Source organism: Coregonus lavaretus (genome assembly GCF_964263955.1).
Source record: "Coregonus lavaretus genome assembly, chromosome: 7".
Lineage (NCBI taxonomy): Eukaryota > Metazoa > Chordata > Actinopteri > Salmoniformes > Salmonidae > Coregonus > Coregonus lavaretus.
Window position 1 is genome coordinate 5,893,956 of NC_139994.1, and position 21,482 is coordinate 5,915,437.

General features: G+C 41.8%; 1 protein-coding gene across 1 annotated transcript; it reads right to left on the reverse strand.

Moving 5' to 3' along the window:
- Positions 1-1,945: 1,945 nt before the first annotated feature.
- Positions 1,946-21,458, reverse strand: LOC311132958 (uncharacterized protein). Its single transcript, XM_084166351.1, has 2 exons — positions 21,192-21,458; positions 1,946-5,237 (listed from the first exon to the last, which is right to left on the reverse strand). The coding sequence occupies exons 1-2, from the start codon at positions 21,364-21,366 to the stop codon at positions 3,031-3,033; spliced, it is 2,382 nt and encodes a 793-aa protein (XP_084022477.1). The 5' UTR covers positions 21,367-21,458; the 3' UTR covers positions 1,946-3,030.
- Between the last annotated feature and the right edge of the window lie 24 nt (positions 21,459-21,482).

The following is a 21,482-nucleotide window of genomic DNA, read 5'->3' on the forward strand; positions in this document are numbered from 1 at the left end:
AAATGCAGGCAAGAGTGTGCAAGGCGGTATTGAATGTGTCACTGTCTCACCTTGATTACTCACATATTTCTCTCGACCTGTGCACCTACGTTGTAAACTTTCATTCATAGGCTAGGTTGTAGCAACCTCATGATGGGTATAGGGAAAATTAGAGTATCATGTAGTAGCCTAAACCTGTTGATGTTACATTGAGCTGGGTGAATGGAATATGAATGACAGTCATCCAATATGCTGTAATAGAAATAAGGCCAAGCTCATAAAAAAAGAAAAATGTCCTCCCTCATCTTAAACGTCACCAACCGCCACTGATATATACATATCCTTCAAACTGAGTAGAAAAGTGGTGAAAACTCATGCCAAATTCAGTTTTTTGTAATGCTTTCCAATAGTTTACATGTAAACACTCTAAAAAGTAAATATGGGTGTTCCCTGAAGTCTACTGTTTGCAGTGATATATACACTAAGTTAATATTGTGTTTTGCATCAATTTTAAGAAAAAGGTACAGGAAACCTGCCCTGTACACGTCACTTTAGGTAAAATCCCATAGGAATATATTATGTCCAGGTAACCCATTTTAACATAAAATACTTTTATGATGAGACCTTTCAGCCTTTACTCAAAGTAAACAAAGATGTCTAGCTATGATGCCATTGAAATTTAACCTATTATACTCAGTGGTGTAGTGTAATTTTTCTTTAGGTGCCGGAGCCCCCCCCAAAAAAAGTTATAATTTCTCAATCAACGTTTGCACAGTACCGTTGAATATTATAATTTGATATGCATAAAACACATCATCCAAATGCAATGTCTGCCTACACACATTGACTTGAATACATGTTTTTATATTTAATACCGTCAAACACCAAATTAGGCCTACCTCATTTCAAAATAGGCCATCATCACTGTCAATCGTGAATGATAATTTTTATCGTTTTACAGGTGAAACGTCTAAACTGAATCTGAATGCCAACCATAACCATTTGATCTCACTCAGTTTCATGAGAATATGCATTTAGATCTTCTTGAGTGATGTGAGTAAATACTCTTTGAGCGGATTTCAGAGCAGATGATATTAACAAGCTACAGACTAGTTTACCAGTATTTTCATTCGGGGCACATTTATCCGACTGCGCGCGCTGTTTAGTTTTGGCCACATCATGAGAAAAAAACGCAACCATTCAGCACAATCATCCTTAAATCTCATAAGAAATTACGTGATTTTTTTGTTTTACGGTGAAAGTTCGAATCCACCATGGGGCGTACCGATTGGTTTCATACAACCGTTCCTTGTTGGTGTTGGGAAGAACTGCTCTGGCGCCCTGCATGAAACAGATGCCTGCTTCACAAGCACTGCACCGAAAGAGCGGCAGAGACTGCAGAACTATCTTCAAAACTCAGAGGAGGTGCACCTAACTAAAGGTTTCAGACGGCGCTCTAACCAAGCTCTTCCAAATAGAAAGGTATGTTTTTGTTTGTTTGGTGAGGTGTTTGAACTAGGGCTAAGAGCGTTGAAGCGTAACGCTCAACTTCTCTGCACTGTTTTGGTCCAGTGGCTAGCCTACCAGTAAAAGCGAGAAGCGAACCCGTGCACATACTGTGTGTGACACGTGTGCAAGCGAAGTCGTGCATCTCGCTCATTGTAATATCTGTGGTGAGGCTTGTGGTAACGTCATTTCGCCGAGTCTACATTTTAAATGTTTTTGTGTGTGTACTCCTAATGGACTGTAAAAAATTATATTTGTACATTTTATCTCAATAAAAGGAAGGTTCATTCTACTCTGTAGCACCCATATAATATCAGAAACAAGAGTTTACACCCCCCCGAACCCCCTTTTTGTAGTGACACAATGTACAGGGACAGTTTTTAAAGTTACAATGTGTTATTGTCTTTCACAAAAGTGAAAATAGGGTACTCACATGGGAATTTATATAGAAGGCCTTTATTTAATAGTAAAAAGCAGATCAGCATTCATAACATAACATTTACATCTGCTAAAATGTAAATGTAATAACTTTGGAAGAAGACAGCCTGACAGAGAAGAGAATGAGAGCAAATACTACATTGTTGTATTAATTCTACTGTACATTCTAATGCACCACCAGGTACAATATTTCATCATTATCTATTCATTATTTCATCATTATCTATTCATTATTTCACACACTTGTTTTACCTGTGGGCTGCTACAATAAAATAAACCTACAAAAAGGTACATAACTACAAAGTATTGATCCTTTTGATAATATTTCAGAGTTTAAGTAATAATCAACACTGAAACCAGGGCTGCGTTCAGTACGTTTTTACATTCAATTGATAGGAAACGGTGCTGTACTGATCGACCAGTTGAACAACGGAGAGGGGTGTGCATTGGGGAACGTTGTTTGCATGGCTGCTGCCCTTTAAATAAGTCACTCATTGCTTCAAGCCACACCCACCGAACGGGAGCAAATGTACCTCATAATCTGTTCAAGAACGTTTTGGAGAAACATGTCGTTCAGTACAAACCGTTTCGCAACGTAGCAAACGCTCAAGCGAACTGAACGCACCTCATGTTATCCACCCCCCCCCCACCATACAACCCCTTCCCTGTGGGCCTGAAAGCAAAAGAAAGTAAAAAAGAGGAAAACATTTATATATTTTTTTGTATGTATATATTGGACCTTATAGTTTGTTTGCATGTGTTGGGCTTTAGCTGAGATTATTCTTTACAGAGTCAAGTATATTTTTCCAGCCCTCAATTGTTCCTTGACTAGCACCGTTCATTTTCGCTGCTGATAATTCTAATGTTATAACTTCTAATAGTAACTGTATCCATTGGCGAATTGCGAGAGTGAGGTGACTTTCTTCTAAGAGCCAACATATTTTTTTGCGGTAGTGCTGCCTGCCAGCATTAATAGTCTATGATTGAGAGATTCAAGGAGCTATCGTAGTTAAGTAACATAGTAGATGCAAAACATTGAATATTTACATTCATTCATTTTTAAAAGAATTTTGTCCTAGAAGCATTTAACTGCAGGGCACTCCCACATCATATGAATGAATTTAAGTAATCTTCTGACAATATGGCACTGTCATAACATTTGTGACGATTCCTCAGGTGACTTTTAAGTAGTGGATTGTTTCTAAAGCATCTGCTGCAGAGTTTGCAGTGATACGGTTTCTCTCCAGAGTGAGTGGTCAGGTGTTGTGTCAGGTTGCCTGGGGTGGCAAAGCAATGTCCACACACAGTGCACTTGAAAGGTCTCTCTCCTGTGTGAACCGCTGTGTGTCTGGTCAGTTCTTCCTTGCGCTTGAAGCTTTTCGGACACACTTTGCAACCATGTGGTTTCTCACCTTGGTGAGTCCACATGTGCGTTTCCAGTTGTTCCTTCTGGTCGAAGTCTTGCCCACAGTCCTTACACCGATATGATTTCTCCCCTGTGTGGAACTTCATATGTGCTCTCAAGTATCCATTACAAGTGAAACTTTCTCCACATTCTTTGCACTGAAATGGTTTCTCCCCCGTATGAAGTCTCATGTGCAATTTCATATATGCCTTAGTTTTGAAGCTTTTCCCACATTCTTTACATTGATAATGTTTCTCCCCTGTGTGAGACACCATGTGTGTTCTCAGATTAGCATCACTAGGGAAACATTTGCCACAAACATTACAAGTGCGTGTTGCTTTAATGTGGGATTGGAGGTGCTCTGTCAGACTTGCTATGGACTCAAAGACTTCTTCGCACACACCACACATTTTCGTATGCTTTGTGTGCACATTTTTCACATGGTTAACTAAAGGACCAATGTACACAAACGTACTCCCACACAACTTGCAACAATAAGGAGAAGCATTTGTGGTCACCTTGCCTCTAGCACGGTTATGGGTGCTTGCCCATTTTCTGGGTGATTTCAGTGGCTTTGATCCTGACGGTAGTCCCCCGCTCTCCACCTCATTGCCACTTCCACTGTTTTCACTCTGAGCTGCAGAACAGCCTGGATATCCTTCTGAGAGGGACTGAGAGGCACTGGTTGCTTCTGATACCGTGTAGTCCTCTCCATCAGGCTCAGTTTTGATCTCTTCAGGAATGCGGATGCATAACACATCTCCCTGTCCGCTCTCGGAAGTTTGGCTTGAGAAATCCATTGGATCACAGTCACTTTCCTCACAGATGGTGAATATGGAGTCTTTGGTATCTGACTCCAGTCCTCCAAGCTGGTCTTCCTCCTGTCTGGTCCCAAGTTCCTGTTGTTTATCATTAATCAGTGTGGGCTGTGGTTCCTCACTTGTGTGGAACTTCATATGTGTTTTCAAGTATCCCTTACAAGTGAAACTTTCGCCACAATCTTTGCACCAAAATGGTGTCTCCCCCGTGTGACGCCTCATATGCAAGTGCATATATCCCTTATTTTTGAAGCATTTTCCACATTCTTTACATTGATACTGTTTCTCTCCTGTGTGAGTTACCATGTGTGTCCTCATACTAGAATCACTAGGGAAACATTTGCCACAAACATTACAAGTGCGTGTTGCTTTAATGTGGGTTTGCAGGTGCTCTGTCAGACTTGCTATGGATTCAAAGACTTCTTCGCACACACCACAACGGTATTCTGCAGTAAGCTTTGTGTGCACATTTTTCACATGGTTAACTAAAGGACCAATGTACACAAACGTACTTCCACACAACTTGCAACAATAAGGAGGAGAAGCATTTGTGGTCACCCTGCCTCCAGCAGAGGTATGGGAGCTTAGTCTTTTCTTTGCCTGTTTTCTGAGTGATTTCAGTGGCTTTGATCCTGACGGTAGTCCCCCGCTCTCCACCTCATTGCCACTTCCACTGTTTTCACTCTGAGCTGCAGAACAGCCTGGATATCCTTCTGAGAGGGACTGAGAGGCACTGGTTGCTTCTGATACCATGTAGTCCTCTCCATCAGGCTCAGTTTTGATCTCTTCAGGAATGCGGATGCATAACACATCTCCCTGTCCGCTCTCGGAAGTTTGGCTTGAGAAAACCATTGGAGGAGGTGGGTAAGGTGGGTTAGTGTCTCGTTCCTCACAGACAGTGTTTATGGAGTCGTTGGTATCAGACTCCAGCCCTTCAAGCTGCTCTGCCTCCTGATTGGTCCCGATTTCCTCTTGTTCATCTTTAATCTGTGTAGGCTCTGGGTCCTGCTCCAGAGTGGGGCTCCACTCCTGCTCACAGTGTTGCCGCTCAGGGGGAACCTCCTCTGCAGAGACCGTGAGCTGCTGGGGGTCTAGAAAAAAAGGAGGGAAAGGGGTAAATAAGTGATCAATACATATTTGAACGTTTTTTATGTAAATAACATATGCCTATCCAGTGTTGTTGGTACTCGATTCCAGGACTCGGACTTGATTCGGACTCAATGCTCGACCGGTGACTTTGTTGTCAGAATGTCTCTCTCCCTTACATTATTCAACATGATAGCTATGAAATACCACAGTGTGCATCACAGCAGCAAGATTTGTTGACCTGTTGGCACAAGAAAAGGGCAACCAGTGAACAAACACAATTTTAAATACAGTGAGGGAAAGAAGTATTTGATCTCCTGGTGATTTTGTACGTTTGCCCACTGACAAAGACATGATCAGTCTATATTTTTAATGGTAGGTTTATTTGAACAGTGAGAGACAGAATAACAACAAACAAAAAATCCAGAAAAATGCATGTCAAAAATGTTATGAATTGATTTGCATTTTAATGAGGGAAATAAGTATTTGACCCCTCTGCAAAACATGACTTAGTACTTGGTGGAAAAACCCTTGTTGGCAATCACAGAGGTCAGACGTTTCTTGTAGTTGGCCACCAGGTTTGCACACATCTCAGGAGGGATTTTGTACCACTCCTCTTTGCAGATCTTCTCCAAGTCATTAAGGTTTCGAGCCTGACGTTTGGCAACTCGAACCTTCAGCTCCCTCCACAGATTTTCTATGGATTAAGGTCTGGAGACTGGCTAGGCCACTCCAGGACCTTAATGTGCTTCTTCTTGAGCCACTCCTTTGTTGCATTGGCCGTGTGTTTTGGGTCATTGTCATGCTGGAATACCCATCCATGACCCATTTTCAATGCCCTGGCTGAGGAAAGGAGGTTCTCACCCAAGATTTGACGGTACATGGCCCCGTCCATCGTCCCTTTGATGCGGTGAAATTGTCCTGTCCCCTTAGCAGAAAAACACCCCCAAAGCATAATGTTTCCACCTCCATGTTTGACGGTGGGGATGGTGTTCTTGGGGTCATAGGCAGCATTCCTCCTCCTCCAAACACGGCGAGTTGAGTTGATGCCAAAGAGCTCGATTTTGGTCTCATCTGACCACAACACTTTCACCCAGTTCTCCTCTGAATCATTCAGATGTTCATTGGCAAACTTCAGATGGGCCTGTATATGTGCTTTCTTGAGCAGGGGGACCTTGCGGGCGCTGCTGGATTTCAGTCCTTCACGGCGTAGTGTGTTACCAATTGTTTTCTTGGTGTCTATGGTCCTAGCTGCCTTGAGATCATTGACAAGATCCTCCCGTGTAGTTCTGGGCTGATTCCTCACCGTTCTCATGATCATTGCAACTCCACGAGGTGAGATCTTGCATGGAGCCCCAGGCCGAGGGAGATTGACAGTTATTTTGTGTTTCTTCCATTTGCGAATAATCGTACCAACTGTTGTCACCTTCTCACCAAGCTGCTTGGCGATGGTCTTGTAGCCCATTCCAGCCTTGTGTAGGTCTACAATCTTGTCCCTGACATCCTTGGAGAGCTCTTTGGTCTTGGCCATGGTGGAGAGTTTGGAATCTGATTGATTGATTGCTTCTGTGGACAGGTGTCTTTTATACAGGTAACAAGCTGAGATTAGGAGCACTCCCTTTAAGAGTGTGCTCCTAATCTCAGCTCGTTACCTGTATAAAAGACACCTGGGAGCCAGAAATCTTTCTGATTGAGAGGGGGTCAAATACTTATTTCCCTCATTAAAATGCAAATCAATTTATAACATTTTTGACATGCGTTTTTCTGGATTTTTTGTTTGTTATTCTGTCTCTCACTGTTCAAATAAACCTACCATTAAAATTATAGACTGATCATTTCTTTGTCAGTGGGCAAACGTACAAAATCAGCAGGGGATCAAATACTTTTTTCCCTCACTGTACAACCTATATTTATTTATTCTCCTTTTGTATTTTAACTATTTGCACATCATTATAACACTGTATATAGACATGACATTTGAAATGTCTTTATTCTTTTGGAACTTGTGTGAGTGTAATGTTTACTGTACATTTTCTATTTTACTTTTGTTTATTATTATCTATTTCACTTGCTTTGGCAATGTAAACATGTTTCAAATGCCAATAAAGCCCTTAAATTGAAGAGAGCGAGAGATTATCAAGTGCTTGTCAAATTGTGAATGAGAGACTGATTAAGTGTGTACAGCCTGCGCAAAAAACTAAGCAGAGCTCATGCCCATCATGCAACTTTTTTCAAATCATCATTAGTCGCATAATGCAGCCTTAGAATGTATTAAAAATCAAAACATATAGCCCAAAATGGATTAAATAAAACATGTCTCATTAATCTACACACAATACCCCATAATGACAAAGCGAAAACAGTTTTTTTGAAATGTTTGCTAATTTATAAAAATAAAATAAAAAAATACCTTATTTACATAATTATTCAGACCCTTTGCTATAAGACTCGAAATTGAGCTCAGGTGCATCCTGTTTCCATTGATAATCCTTGATGTTTCTACAACTTGATTGGAGTCCACCTGTGGTACACACCTGTCTATATAAGCTCTCACAGTTGACAGTGCATATCAGAGAAAAAACCAAGCCATGAGGTCGAAGAAATTGTACGTAGAGCTCCGAGACAGGATTGTGTTGAGGCACAGATCTGGGGAAGGGTACCAAAACATTTCTGCAGCATTGCAGGTCCCCAAAATAACAGTGGCCTCCATCATTCTTAAATGGAATAAGTTAGGAACCACCGAGACTCTTCCCAGAGCTGGCTGCCCGGCCAAACTGAGCAATCGGGGGAGAAGGGCCTTGGTCAGGGAGGTGACCAAGAACCTGATGGTAACTCTGACAGAGCTCCAGATTGAAACATGGTGGTGGCAGCATCATGCTGTAGGGATGTCTTTCAGCAGCAGGGACTGGGAGACTAGTCAGGATCGCAGGAAAGATGAACTGAGCAAAGTACAGAGAGATCCTTGATGAAAACCTGCTCCAGAGCACTCAGGACCTCAGACTGGGGTGAAGGTTCACCTTCCAAAAGGACAACGACCCTATGTACACAGCCAAGACATCGCAGGAGTGGCTTCGGGACAAGTCTCTGAATGTTCTTGAGTGGCCCAGCCAGAGCCCGGACTTGAACTCGATCGAACATCCCTGGAGAGACCTGAAAATAGCTGTGCAGCAACGCTCCCCGTCCAACCTGAAAGAGCTTGAGAGGATCTGCAGATAAGAATGGGAGAAACTCCCCAAATACAGGTGTGCCAAGCTTGTAGCATCATACCCATGAAGACTCGAGGCTGTAATCGCTGCCAAAGGTGCTTCAACAAAGTACTGAGTAAAGGGTCTGAATACTTATGTAAATGTGATATTTCATTTGTTCGTTTTTTTGCAAAAAAAATCTAAAAACCTGTTTTTGCTTTGTCATTATGGGGTATTGTGTGTAGATTGATGAGGGGGGAAAAAACAATTCAATCCATTTTCGAATAAGGCTGTAACGTAACAAAATGTGGAAAAAGTCAACTGGTCTAATACTTTCCGAATGCACTGTAGGAGTACCTGTTTCTTTGTTAACCGTTCAACACAGAACAGCCGCATGTGCACACTCCCTCAAATCGTGTGGAGAAAATATCATTTCTATTTTATTCAGCTATGTTCAATTGTATTCTTCATACTATAAAATAATATAAAATAATGCTACGGAATTCTAAGCAAATCTTGTCTGCTAAATGAACTAGTGTAGCTCACAGCCATATGGCATAGCCAGATCAGGACCTAACATAAGGACAACTCTGAGTATGCTATTCTGTTCTAATGAAATAGACTACATTTTCTTCAAATCATATTTCTTTAGACCTGTCTAAAATAAATAATGGATTTATTGTGAAGGTGTAGGCTATATTACATGGACTTATTTGACTTTTTAAAATGTAGATGTTCCAAAGGTCAGCATCAGTGGCTTTTAGGCTATGCTTGGAAGACAGGAGATGCTAAATGTGTTTATGTTAATTAACGGCAGTTATTTGCGTGACAATCATCAGCTGACAAAATGTCATGACAGCCACAACCCTAGTCTTAATTAAAGGGGCAGTGTTGTATTTTGAGACAGGCTTGAATATGCAAATAAGCCAATAGGCAGAAGGGTAGCCTACACTGTCTAATTCTCTGTATGGTAATAATAATTAATTTTATTTTGTAAAGTGGTTTCTTGCATCATACAACACAATGCAATTTACAGTCACCTATTTGGCCCATTGTGTTACAGACCAAGTAAAACAATTGTTAATTAAATGTCAAGCCCTTTATAATGTAAAAACGTCTTTAAAAGTCTAATGCAGTGTAGGCCTGTATTGAACACCACATAGGCTACAGTAGGCTATATCATAGAAATCAAAAGCTATTTCCATGTGAAAATGTTATGGTAGTTTTTGGTAGGCCTACATTACGCTCAAATAGCCACAATAGCCTATTGGCAACTGTTTAAAACTGTAAGGGTACAGACTCAGTGTTCACTGTAAAGGCTCTCCGCAAGTTGCACAAAATTCTCACAATGTTCAAGTTTCCGCTCACAAGACCTAAAATTAGCTCAGTGCCCCCCCCCAAAATTGGAGGGAACATTGCTTGTAAGACTTTTTCTGGCAGATGTTTTCTAAGATCCCTTTTCCATCTGTTTATCCAGAAATCAAAGCATTTACTTATGCCTAATTTCACACGTTGGTGCTCATGGTTCCTTTTTGATGGAAATGCCCATATCACAGTCATAGCAACAACAAAAAAGATGTATGTAACCGTTACTGATGGGCATTTGAAATGATTTCACTATTCTAATAATATCATGTATTATTTTATTTTTTTACTTCAATGGGGTGCAATTTTCTTGTTGTTTCAGTACAGAAGGGTGAAGGAGGGGCGGGAGAGGAGCTGGGGAATCACCTTTGGCAGCGATTACATCTGTGATTCTTTCTGGGTAAGTCTCTAAGAGCTTTGCACACCTGGATTGCACATTATTATTAAAACAATTCTTCAAGCTCTTTCAAGTTGGTTGTTGATCAATGCTTGACAGCCATTTTCAAGTCTTGCCATAGATTTTCAAGCTGATTTAAGTCAGAACTGTAACTACGCCACTCAGGAAAATTCAATGTCGTCTTCGTAAGCAACTCCGGTGTATATTTGGCCTTGTGTTTTAGGTTATTGTCCTGCTGAAAGGTGAATTTGTCTCCCAGTGTCTGTTGGAAAGCAGACTCAACCAGGTTTTCCTCTAGGATTTTGCCTGTGCTTAGCTCTATTCTGTAAATTTTTATCCTAAAAAACTCCCTAGTCCTTGCCGATAACAAGCATACCCATAACATGATGCAACCACCACCATGCTTGAAAATATGAAGTGGTACTCAGTGATGTGTTGGATTTGCCCCAAACATAATACTTTGTATTCAGAACATAAAGTACAGTTTTAGCAGTTTTACTTTAGTGCCTTATTGCAAACAGGATGCATGTTTTGGAATATTTGTATTCTGTACAGGCTTCCTTCTTTTCACTCTGTCATTTAAGTTAGTATTGTGGAGTAACTACAATGTTGTTGATCCATCCTCAGTTTTCTCCTATCACACACATTAAACTCTAACTATTTTAAAGTCACTATTGGCCTCATGGTGAAATCTCTGAGCGGTTTCCTTCCTCTCCGGCAACAGAGTTAGGAAGGACGCCTATATCTTTGTAGTGACTGGGTGTATTGATACACAATCCAAAGTAATTAATAACTTCACCATTCTCAAAGGGATATTCAATATCTGCTTTTTTTAAATTTTTACCCACCTACCAATAGATGCCCTTCTTTGTTAGGCATTAGAAAACCTCCCTGGTGTTTGTGGTTTAATCTGTGTTTGAAATTCACTGCTCGACTGAGGGACCTTACAGATAACTATGTGTGGGGTACAAAGATGAGGTAGTCATAAAAACAATGTTAAACACAATTATTGCACACAGAGTGAGTCCATGCAACTTATTATGGGACTTGTTAAGCACATCTTTACTCCTGAACTTATTTAGGCTTGCCATAACAAAGGGCTTGAATACTTATTGACTCAAGACATTTCAGCTTTTCAGTGATTAACTTGTAAAAATGTGACACAAAATCTCAATTTAATTAATTTGAAATTCAGGCTGTAACAACACAATGTGGAAAATGTCAAGTGCTGTGAATATTTTCTGAAGGCACTGTATCCATCATCTCATCTGGTATTCAATGCATCAAATTGATGTAAAGAAGCTAGCTACGCTAGCCAGCTATCTAGCTAGAAAGGCTAATTTAGGTTATTTTGCTACGCTCCCCATCTTCAACAACTCCATTCATATTAAACAACAGCCTACCTGTTGGTTGATCATTGTCGCATACTCCTTCTAATTTAGCCAATTCCATTTTGCATTGATTTATAAAGAGCCTTTGATGGTAGTGCTGCTTTGATTGACCGATAATAACACGCTACACGCGTGAAAAGTGTGTAGGCTACCGGTACATCTTTTTTATGGGGCGCACTCATAAAAACGGTAATTAAATCGTTGTTTTATAAAAATTTCAAGTATTTTATTTGTCGTATGTTCGGGATACACATGGTATACACTGTCCAACTAAATTCTTACTTGCAGGTTCCTTCGACAATGCAACAACAACAATAAATAATAAAAGACAAGAATACGAACATAAAGTAAAGGGCTCAGTAGAATAGAATAAACATTTTAGCATAAGTATAATACAGGAAGGCACAATTTATAGTCCAATATGTACACGTGTTTTGGGGAAAGAGGGATTGTTTAAATTGTGCAGTATTTAGCAATCATAATAAGAGTCTGGTAGCAGCAGTTGTGATGAGTGTGTGTGTGTGTGTGTAGTGTGAATGCATATACAGTGGGGAGAACAAGTACTTGATACACTGCCGATTTTGCAGGTTTCCCTACTTACAAAGCATGTAGAGGTTTGTAATTTTTATCATAGGTACACTTCAACTGTGAGAGATGGAATCTAAAACAAAAATCCAGAAAATCACATTGTATGATTTTTAAGTAATTAATTTGCATTTTATTGCATGACATAAGTATTTGATCACCTACCAACCAGTAAGAATTCCGGCTCTCACAGACCTGTTAGTTTTTCTTTAAGAAGCCCTCCTGTTCTCCACTCATTACCTGTATTAACTGCACCTGTTTGAACTCGTTACCTGTATAAAAGACACCTGTCCACACACTCAATCAAACAGACTCCAACCTCTCCACAATGGCCAAGACCAGAGAGCTGTGAAAGGACATCAGGGATACAATTGTATACCTGCACAAGGCTGGGATGGGCTACAGGACAATAGGCAAGCAGCTTGGTGAGAAGGCAACAACTGTTGGCGCAATTATTAGAAAATGGAAGAAGTTCAAGATGACGGTCAATCACCCTCGGTCTGGGGCTCCATGCAAGATCTCACCTCGTGGGGCATCAATGATCATGAGGAAGGTGAGGGATCAGCCCAGAACTACACGGCAGGACCTGGTCAATGACCTGAAGAGAGCTGGGACCACAGTCTCAAAGAAAACCATTAGTAACACACTACGCCGTCATGGATTAAAATCCTGCAGCGCACGCAAGGTCCCCCTGCTCAAGCCAGCGCATGTCCAGGCCCGTCTGAAGTTTGCCAATGACCATCTGGATGATCCAGAGGAGGAATGGGAGAAGGTCATGTGGTCTGATGAGACAAAAATAGAGCTTTTTGGTATAAACTCCACTCGCCGTGTTTGGAGGAAGAAAGATGAGTACAACCCCAAGAACACCATCCCAACCGTGAAGCATGGAGGTGGAAACATCATTCTTTGGGGATGCTTTTCTGCAAAGGGGACAGGACGACTGCACCGTATTGAGGGGAGGATGGATGGGGCCATGTATCGCGAGATCTTGGCCAACAACCTCCTGGGTCGTGGCTGGGTCTTCCAACATGACAACGACTCGAAACACACAGCCAGGGCAACTAAGGAGTGGCTCCGTAAGAAGCATCTCAAGGTCCTGGAGTGGCCTAGCCAGTCTCCAGACCTGAACCCAATAGAAAATCTTTGGAGGGAGCTGAAAGTCCGTATTGCCCAGCGACAGCCCCGAAACCTGAAGGATCTGGAGAAGGTCTGTATGGAGGAGTGGGCCAAAATCCCTGCTGCAGTGTGTGCAAACCTGGTGAAGACCTACAGGAAACGTATGATCTCTGTAATTGCAAACAAAGGTTTCTGTACCAAATATTAAGTTCTGCTTTTCTGATGATCAAATACTTATGTCATGCAATAAAATGCAAATTAATTACTTAAAAATCATACAATGTGATTTTCTGGATTGTTGTTTTAGATTCTGTCTCTCACAGTTGAAGTGTACCTATGATATAAATTACAGACCTCTACATGCTTTGTAAGTAGGAAAACCTGCAAAATCGGCAGTGTATCAAATACTTGTTCTCCCCACTGTATATACAGTTGAAGTCGGAAGTATAAATACACCTTAGCCAAATACATTTAAACTTATTTTTTCACAATTCCTGACATTTAATCCTAGTCCACCACTTTATTTTAAGAATGTGAATGTCAGAATAATAGTAGAGAGAATTATTTATTTCAGCTTTTATTTCATTCACCACATTCCCAGTGGGTCAGAAGTTTACAAGCACTCAATTAGTATTTGGTAGCATTGCCTTTAAATGGTTTAACTTGGGTCAAACGTTTCGGGTAGCCTTCCACGAGCTTCCCACAATAAATTGGGTGAATTTTGGCCCATTCCTCCTGACAGAGCTGGTGTAACTGAGTCAGGTTTGTAGGCCTCCTTGCTCACACACACTTTTTCAGTTCTGCCCACAAATTTTCTATAGGATTGAGGTCAGGGATTTGTGATGGCCACTCCAATACCTTGACTTTGTTGTCCTTAAGCCATTTTGCCACAACTTTGGAAGTATGCTTGGGGTCATTGTCCATTTGGAAGACCCATTTGCGACCAAGCTTTAACTTCCTGACTGATGTCTTGAGATGTTGCTTCAATATATCCACATAATTTTCCTTCCTCATGATGCCATCTTTTGTGAAGTGCACCAGTCCCTCCTGCAGCAAAGCACCCCCACAACATGATGCTGCCACCCCTTTGCTTCACGGTTGGGATGGTGTTCTTCGGCTTGCAAGCGTCCCCCTTTTTCCTCCAAACATAACGATGTTCATTATGGCCAAACAGTTTTATTTTTGTTTCATCAGACCAGAGGACATTTCTCCAAAAAGTACAATCTTTGTCCCCCATGTGCAGTTGCAAACCGTAGTCTTTTTTATGGCAGTTTTGGAGCAGTGGCTTCTTCCTTGCTGAGCGGCCTTTCAGGTTATGTCGATATAGGACTCGTTTTACTGTGGATATAGATACTTTTGTACCCGTTTCCTCCAGCATCTTCACAAGGTCCTTTGCTGTTGATTTGCACTTTTCACACCAAAGTATGTTCATCTCTAGGAGACAGAACGCGTCTCCTTCCTGAGCGGTATGACAGCTGCGTGGTCCCATGGTGTTTATACTTGCATACTATTGTTTGTACAAATGAATGTGGTACCTTCAGGCGTTTGGAAATTGCTCCCAAGGATGAACCAGACAATTTTTTTTCTGAGGTCTTGGCTGATTTCTTTTGATTTTCCCATGATGTCAAGCAAAGAGGCACTGAGTTTGAAGGTAGGCCTTGAAATACATCCACAGGTACACCTCCAATTGACTCAAATGATGTCAATTAGCCTATCAGAAGCTTTTAAAGCCATGACATCTTTTTTTGGAATTTTCCAAGCTGTTTAAAGGCACAGTCAACTTAGTGTTTGTAAACCTCTGACCCACTGGAATTGTGATACAGTGAAATAATCTGTCTGTAAACAATTGTTGGAAAAATTACTTGTGTCATGCCAAAACTATAGTTTGTTAACAAGAAATGTGTGGAGTGGTTGAAAAACGAGTTTTAATGAATCCAACCTAAGTGTATGTAAACTTCCGACTTCAACACTACCGGTCAAAAGTTTTACAACAACTACTCATTCAAGGGTTTTTCTTTATTTTTACATTGTAGAATAATAGTGAAGACATCAAAACTATAAAATAACACATATGGAATCATGTAGTAACCAAAAAAGTGTTAAACAAAACAATAAATATATATATATATATATATATATATATATATATCTTCAAATAGCCACCCTTTGCCTTGATGACAGCTTTGCATTGTGGTGTACTTCTCAATGCTATCTGAAGAACTATCATGGTCCAAACACACCAAGACAGTCGTGAAGAGGGCACGACAAAGCCTATTCCCCCTCAGGAGACTGAAAATATTTGGCATGGGTCCTCAGATCCTCAAAAAGTTATACAGCTGCACCATCGAGAGCATCCTAACTGGTTGCATCACCACCTGGTATGGCAACTACTCGGCCTCCGACCGCAAGGCACTACAGAGGGTAGTGTGTACGGCCCAGTACATCACTGGGGCCAAGCTTCCTGCCATCCAGGACCTCTATACCAGGCGGTGTCAGAGGAAGGCCCTCAAAATTGTCAAAGACTTCAGCCACCCTAGTCATAGACTGTTCTCTCTGCTACCGCACGGCAAGCGGTACCGGAGAGCCAAGTCTAGGTCCAAAAGGCTTCTCAACAGCTTCTACCCCCAAGCCTTAAGACTCCTGAACAGCTAATCATTGCTACCCGGACTATTTGCACTGCCCCCCCCACCCCCACCCCCCTCTTTTACGCTGCTGCTGCTTTGTCTATTATTTATGCATAGTCACTTTAACTCTACCCACATGTACATATTACCTAAATTACCTCGACTAGCCGGTGCCCCCGCACATTGACTCTGCACCGGTACCCCCCCCCTGTATATAGCCTCCCTACTGTTATTTTATTTTACTGCTGCTCTTTAGTTATTTGCTTTTATTTTGTTTAACTTAACACTTAAACATTTTTTTTTTTTTAATGCATTGTTGGTTAAGGTTTTGTACGTAATCATTTCACTGTAATGTCTACGCCTGTTGTATTCGGTGCATGTGGCAAATACTATTTGATTTGATTTTACATCTAGCTACATATTGAACTTCCATCCTCTCAGGCCAGGGGCACAACAATGTATGAATTAATGGTTGGATCAGAATCGCCATTATAATCATTGGCCAGTACGGAGAATTAAGTAAAACCACAAGTCCAAATCCCTATCTCCATCCATGGCTAATTTAGGAAAGGGACTACTAGCTGGCCACCAGAGGACAACAACACGAGATGCAACAATTCAATTTTGTCGGTCAATTACATATGCTCTCAATGGGATTTGATAGGGAGTGACACCAAAATTCAAGCTGGCTTCCCTTGACACTTTATTTTGGTGCGCCAGGACCATTCACAGTTGAGCTCACTAAGTTTAGCTCAACGCTGATTGGCTAATTATGTATACTTTTTTTTGTTTTTGTTTTTAATCAAGGGAGGCTAAATGCTCGCTGGCTTTCCTTGCCTTCAATGCTACGGGCGGCAACAATGTCATTCATACTAATTTGGACCAGACAACATCAGACAGCATCAGATAGATGGCCTACACGAGACAGAGGGGCGCTGTTTCACTCACTCAGATGCTTTCTCCTGTGAGATACATTCAGCCTCTTGTGAATTGAAGGAAAATTGTTATGTTTTTTTCTTGGTAAATGTTTTGGTAAGTCTGGCTTCCCTTGGCATCATGAATACACGCTACTGAGACGAGGAGACATTTTATTTTCATTATACAGAAAGTCAGAGACTGTTTTTTACATCCATTGCGAATGACAACAGTTCCTCTCTCAATTTGAAAACTCTTTCCAACACTCCCCCTCGATAACCACCAAACCTCAGTGTGAAAAAGAACATTGTCATGCTTTGATCCCATATCTCCACATAGTTTAGTGAACAGGCATGCGCGATGTAGTTTTACAATCGAAGTTACCAGCTGCATATCTCAGAGTTCTGCGCTCAGCTCTTTTGCAGCCAGTTGCTCTCAGTGTATCCATTATAGCTCAGTGGGTGTATCATACAATGTGTCCATATGGCAGAGGGAGACACCATCATAACTAGAGTTCAGAGGCCTTCCCGCCTTCCCATGATAGACGGAGCCCCATCTGTGCAAAAACCCACCATTCGATCCCATGGAATCTGTTTTTCGTCAATATAGCGATGCAGCACACTGAACATCCCGTGCCGTTTCATGCTCGGGAATCGTGAGACAGAACAATATGTCCTGAATAGCATCCCCCGACATGTAGAGAACTAAAGTAAATGCATCTCGGCCCTCACAGCGTACATCCATTTGGAGAGCATAAGGTGGGTAGTTTGAGTCGTTCAGTCAGAGTTCAGCATTCAACACTATAGTACCCTCCAAGCTCATCATTAAGCTCGAGGCCCTGGGTCTGAACCCTGCCCTGTGCAACTGGGTCCTGGACTTCCTGACGGGCCGCCCCCCAGGTGGTGAAGGTAGGAAACAACATCTCCACTTCTCTGATACTCAACACTGGGGCCCCACAAGGGTGCGTGCTCAGCCCCCTCCTGTACTCCCTGTTCACCCATGACTGCGTGGCCAAGCACGCCTCCAACTCAATCATCATGTTTGCAGACGACACAACAGTAGTAGGCTTGATTACCAACAATGACGAGACAGCTTACAGGTAGGAGGTGAGGGATCTGGGAGTGTGGTGCCAGGAAAATAACCTCTCACTTAACGTCAACAAAACAAAGGAGATGATTGTGGACTTCAGGAAACAGCAGAGGGTGCACCCCCCTATCCACATCGACGGGACCGCAGTGGAGAAGGTGGAAAGCTTCAAGTTCCTTGGCGTACATATCACTGACAAACTGAAATGGTCCACCCACGCAGACAGTGTGGTGAAGAAGGCACAACAGAGCCTCTTCAACCTCAGGAGGCTGAAGAAATTTGGCTTGGCACCTAAAACCCTCACAAACTTTTACAGATGCACAATTGAGAGCATCCTGTCGGGCTGTATCACCGCCTGGTACGTCAACTGCACCGCCCGCAACCGCAGGGCTTTCCAGAGGGTGGTGCGGTCTGCAGAACGCAGTACCGGGGGCAAACTACCCGCCCTCCAAGACACCTACAGCACCCGATGTTACAGGAAGGCCAAAAAGATCATCAAGGACATCAACCACCGAGCCACTGCCTGTTCACCCCGCTATCATCCAGAAGGCGAGGTCAGTACATGTGCATCAAAGCTGGGACCGAGAGAATGAAAAACTGCTTCTATCTCAAGGCCATCAGACTGTTAATTAGCCATCACTAGCAAATTAGAGGCTGCTGCTGCCTATTGAAATCACTTGCCACTTTAAGAAATGGAACCCTAGTTACTTTTATAATGTTTACATATCTTGCACTACTCATCTCATATGTATATACTGTATTCTATTCTATAATATTCTATTGTATCTTAGTCCAATGCCGCTCTGTCATTGCTTGTCCATATGTATATTTTCTTAAATTCCATTCCTTACTAGATTTGTGTGTATAGGGTATATGTTGTGAAATTGTTAGATATTACTTGTTAGATATTACTGCACTGTCGGAGCTAGAAGCACAAGCATTTCGCTACACCCGCAATAACATATGCTAAACACGTGTATGTGACAAATAAAATTTGATTTGATTTTAGTTTCCTCTTGATCGCTAGCTATAGCATCAATTCTTAGTTTCATAGTGTTATCTGACAAAGGTATTGATGTGAATGTCTGTGCCTCTGCCTCCCTACACATTGTTTTCACCATATCAATTGCGGCAGGTAAGGGAAAGGGTAGGGGGATACCTAGTCAGTTGAATTAACTGAATGCATTCAAATGAAATGTGTCTTCCACATTTAACCCAACCCCTCTGAATCAGAGAGGTGCGGAGGGCTGCCTTAATAATATCAAAGTCTGTGCAATAGTGTGTGGCTTCATTGCATAGCTGGCTTAGCCATTCACGGTGGAACTGATTCAAGTGCAACGGTCAAGTACAGCCTTTTCCCACGATCTATGGGCGCTCTGGTTGAATTTAGGTTTTTAAGGTTAGCCACATTAATGATTTTGAGTGACCAAGATGATCTTACAATATACAGTGAGGGATAAAAGTATTTGATCCCCTGCTGATTTTGTATTTTTGCCCACTGACAAAGACATGATCAGTCTTTAATGGTAGGTTTATTTGAACAGTGAGAGACAGAATAACAACAACAAAATCCAGAAAAACGCATGTCAAAAATGTTATAAATTGATTTGCATTTTAATGAGGGAAATAAGTATTTGACCCCTCTGCAAAACATGACTTAGTACTTGGTGGAAAAACCCTTGTTGGCAATCACAGAGGTCAGACGTTTCTTGTAGTTGGCCACCAGGTTTGCACACATCTCAGGAGGGATTTTGTTCCACTCCTCTTTGCAGATCTTCTCCAAGTCATTAAGGTTTCAAGGCTGACGTTTGGCAACTCGAACCTTCAGCTCCCTCCACAGATTTTCTATGGGATTAAGGTCTGGAGACTGGCTAGGCCACTCCAGGACCTTGCTTCTTCTTGAGCCACACCTTTGTTGCCTTGGCCGTGTGTTTTGGGTAATTGTCATGCTGGAATACCCATCCACGACCCATTTTCAATGCCCTGACTGAGGGAAGGAGGTTCTCACCCAAGATTTGACGGTACATGGCCCCGTCCATCGTCCCTTTGATGCGGTGAAGTTGTCCTGTCCCCTTAGCAGAAAAACACCCCCAAAGCATAATGTTTCCATCTCCATGTTTGACGGTGGAGATGGTGTTCTTGGGGTCATAGACAGCATTCCTCCTCCTTCAAACACGGCGAGTTGAGTTGATTACAAAGAGCTCGATTTTGGTCTCATCTGACCACAACACTTTCACCCAGTTCTCCTCTGAATCATTCAGATGTTCATTGGCAAACGTCAGACAGGCCTGTATATGTGCTTTCTTGAGCAGGGGGACCTTGCGGGCGCTGCAGGATTTCAGTCCTTCACGGCGTAGTGTGTTACCAATTGTAATCTTGGTGACTATGGTCCCAGCTGCCCTGAGATCATTGACAAGATCCTCCCGTGTAGTTCTGGGTTGATTCCTCACCGTTCTCATGATCACGAGGTGAGATCTTGCATGGAGCCCCATGCCGAGGGAGATTGACAGTTATTTTGTGTTTCTTCCATTTGCGAATAATCGCACCAACTGTTGTCACCTTCTCACCAAGCTGCTTGGCGATGGTCTTGTAGCCCATTCCAGCCTTGTGTAGGTCTACAATCTTGTCCCTGACATCCTTGGAGAGCTCTTTGGTCTTGGCCATGGTGGAGAGTTTGGAATCTGATTGATTGATTGCTTCTGTGGACAGGTGTCTTTTATACAGGTAACAAACTGAGATTAGGAGCACTCCCTTTAAGAGTGTGCTCCTAATCTCAGCTCGTTACCTATATAAAAAGACACCTGGGAGCCAGAAATCTTTCTGATTGAGAGGGGTCAAATACTTATTTCCCTCATTAAAATGCAAATCAATTCATAACATTTTTGACATTTTGTTGTTGTTATTCTGTCTCTCACTGTTCAAATAAGCCTACCATTAAAATTATAGACTTATCATTTCTTTGTCAGTGGGCAAACGTACAAAATCAGCAGGGGATCAAATTCTTTTTTTCCTCACTGTATATATATTTATTTTCTTTACCAGGATTTTGGAATTTTACAAGGGGCCCTAGTTTGGGAACCGCTGTGCTAGGGACTATCCATAGTCCTTTTTTAACACATGCAATAACATTAGCTAATGTTTTGTTTACAAGATGTTTAGCTAACTAGTTAGTTACTGTTGGAGAAATAAATCCCCAAATACTGCTCATTCAAGTTCAACAGAGCAAGTAATGGGTCTTTACATCATTAACTATCTATCCTTGATTCGATTGATGTACTGTTAAATCAACACAAACCTGTTCTGTGCGGGTTGACATCCAGCAGACGTCGAAGACGTTCGTTCTCCTCCTTTGAACGAGATATTTCCTCCTGGTACTCAGTTACTGTTCTCTCTACTACTCCGACTATCTCTACAGCCGCCGCTGTCAGCCGTTCAGTAATATACACATTGAACAACGCCAATTTAGACATTTTGAGAGCTATGAAAGTCGAGGTTTCTTTGTGTTTTTGTTAGCTATTATTTTTTCGCCAGAGGGAGAAAATGTTTTCCAGATGATGGTGCTGCTATTTCCCACAATCCTCCGCTG

Excerpts from the sequence above, each read along its gene's own strand:
- LOC311132958 (XM_084166351.1), bottom strand. The coding sequence starts at position 21,366 with ATGTCTAAATTGGCGTTGTTCAATGTGTATATTACTGAACGGCTGACA. Across the intron at positions 5,238-21,191 it reads TGTCAACCCGCACAGAACAG|ACCCCCAGCAGCTCACGGTC; the intron begins GTTTGTGTTGAT and ends CTTTTTTTCTAG.